Below are 2,078 nucleotides of genomic sequence, written 5' to 3' on the forward strand. Positions count from 1 at the left end.
TTAAATAGGGATATTTATACGTTTTAAATTAAAATATCATGCACTAAATCAAATATTTGGGTGTTTAAAAAAATAATTTTAATTGATTATTGCAAACTTTTGAGTCTCAACATTCCTGTGCTGCTGTCATTGGTACTAGGATTTGATTGATCGTTTGGAATAAATAAATTGCAATTTACAATGTAATTTTGTCTATAACTAAGTCAGAAGTGAGGAACCTTTTTATTTCTATTTATAAAAAAAATTGAGAGGACATAGTTTGTCATATCTATATTCACGAGAACCCAAATTCAAAACCAATATGGGAGTATACCATAAACAGTCATTTTTTCCCCCTAAGTTTTGATCCATGCGACTTTATTAATTATACCGTAAGTGCTGTACATGAAAATGAAAATACCTTGATCTCTAATGCTAACTTTTCATTTTTCAAAGTACAAAGAAGTTAATAAAACGTTAACGTATCGTCTTTGACAAAAAAATCAAATTCAAATAGTCCAAACGGTCCAAATTGAACTGTTAATTTTTCTAATGCAAGAAACCAGCATTATCCAAATTGGACTTCATCATTCTTCAGAGAGAAAATTCAAGATCCATTTGAATCCAAAGAACTTGTAAGGATAGCATTTAATTTTTCCTTGAACAAAAACAAGGCAAAACAATGTGAAAAACAAACGTGAGCAAGACACCATACAAGCCAGCTGAAGATACAAAAGCACGAGTTTTGACTGGAAAAAACAAAATACACCAAAATGGCAAAAAATATTAATAAAACCAAAACGCTAGACAAACTTGTCAATTCATTACGAAGAAAATAACAGTAAAAAGAAAACAGAGGAATCGACCCCCTCCACATTCATTTATCCTCTTGTCTTCTTCGATACCCATCAAAACCAGCTCCCATTACCCTCACCCACCCCCATCCCCCTCGTTATTTCCCATTCTCAAAATCAACCTAAACGAGAGATAAAACGGAAATCACCCAAAATCAAGGCTTCAGCTTTTCTCAATGAAACGGAGTGCCCCAGATTCTCAGGTCCCCGGGGCCGACCAGAAAATGAAGAAATTAAAAGAAGAAGCTGAAGAAGAAAAGGGGTTGATGAATTTAGATGAAAATCTGTTGTACGAGGTTTTGAAACACGTGGACGCGAGGACTTTAGCTATGGCCTCGTGTGTCAGCAGGCTTTGGCACCAAACTGCCAAAGATGAGCGGCTTTGGGAGCTGATCTGTACCAGGCACTGGGCTAACATCGGCTGCGGAACCCAACAGCTTAGATCTGTGGTGTTACCTCTTGGTGGCTTCCGCCGGCTTCATTCGCTTTACCTTTGGCCGCTTTCCAAGCCACAAGCTGCTTCAGCTTCGTCTTGGGCTCCGATCTCCAGGATGATTAACTCCAAGCCGCCTGCTCGGTGGGGGAAAGATGAGGTTCATCTTTGTCTGTCTCTTCTCTCTATTCAGTATTATGAGAAGATGAATTTCACTAACAGAGGCAAATAATTCTAATTAATTGCTTACTATATATAACATTATAAATAAATGTATCAAATATAAGTATATCACTGTATTTCTACTTTTGGGTTTTGTTTTATTTTGGGTTCTTGTATTTTCTCCTTTAATTTGGCTTGGGATTTTTCTTTTCTTTTCTTCTCTTTTTTTTTTGGAAATTTTTGTACTTAAAGCTGGGGTTTTGTGAACTAGGTCTGTAATTCTGTGCGAATTTTATCAAATGAAACAATTGTTCCTTAAATTTATGATTATTTGATTTGGAAAATTATCATTTAAGATTTAATGTTGCCGGTTTGAAAGTATTCTTGCAACACATTTTTGGTCGGAAATTGGAAACGGCAGCCCACGACGAGAGGGGGGGCCGGTGTGGTTTGGTGACAGTGGCAAATGGAGCGTATTGATTGGATTCGGTTTGGGAGGATAAGCCCAGATAGGCAGAACCAAACAAGGGGTCAATTGATAGTATTTATTAATGTCTGGTTCTGCAAACTTTTATCTGCCAATTTTTTCCATGGCCCGATTGTAAGAGACAGAGAGAGTTTGGGTTTTAGTACTTTTGTTATTGCATTTT

The 2,078-nt window shown here is 36.6% G+C and overlaps 1 protein-coding gene across 1 annotated transcript; it reads left to right on the forward strand.

Moving 5' to 3' along the window:
* The first annotated feature begins 853 nt into the window (after positions 1 to 853).
* On the forward strand, positions 854 to 1,748 carry SLY1 (F-box family protein). The gene has a single exon (XM_007018528.3). The coding sequence runs from the start codon at positions 1,010 to 1,012 to the stop codon at positions 1,496 to 1,498; it is 489 nt and encodes a 162-aa protein (XP_007018590.2). The 5' UTR covers positions 854 to 1,009; the 3' UTR covers positions 1,499 to 1,748.
* Positions 1,749 to 2,078: the final 330 nt, after the last annotated feature.

This window comes from Theobroma cacao, chromosome 8, assembly GCF_053813885.1.
Source record: "Theobroma cacao isolate CCN51 chromosome 8, ASM5381388v1, whole genome shotgun sequence".
Classification (NCBI taxonomy): Eukaryota; Viridiplantae; Streptophyta; class Magnoliopsida; order Malvales; family Malvaceae; genus Theobroma; species Theobroma cacao.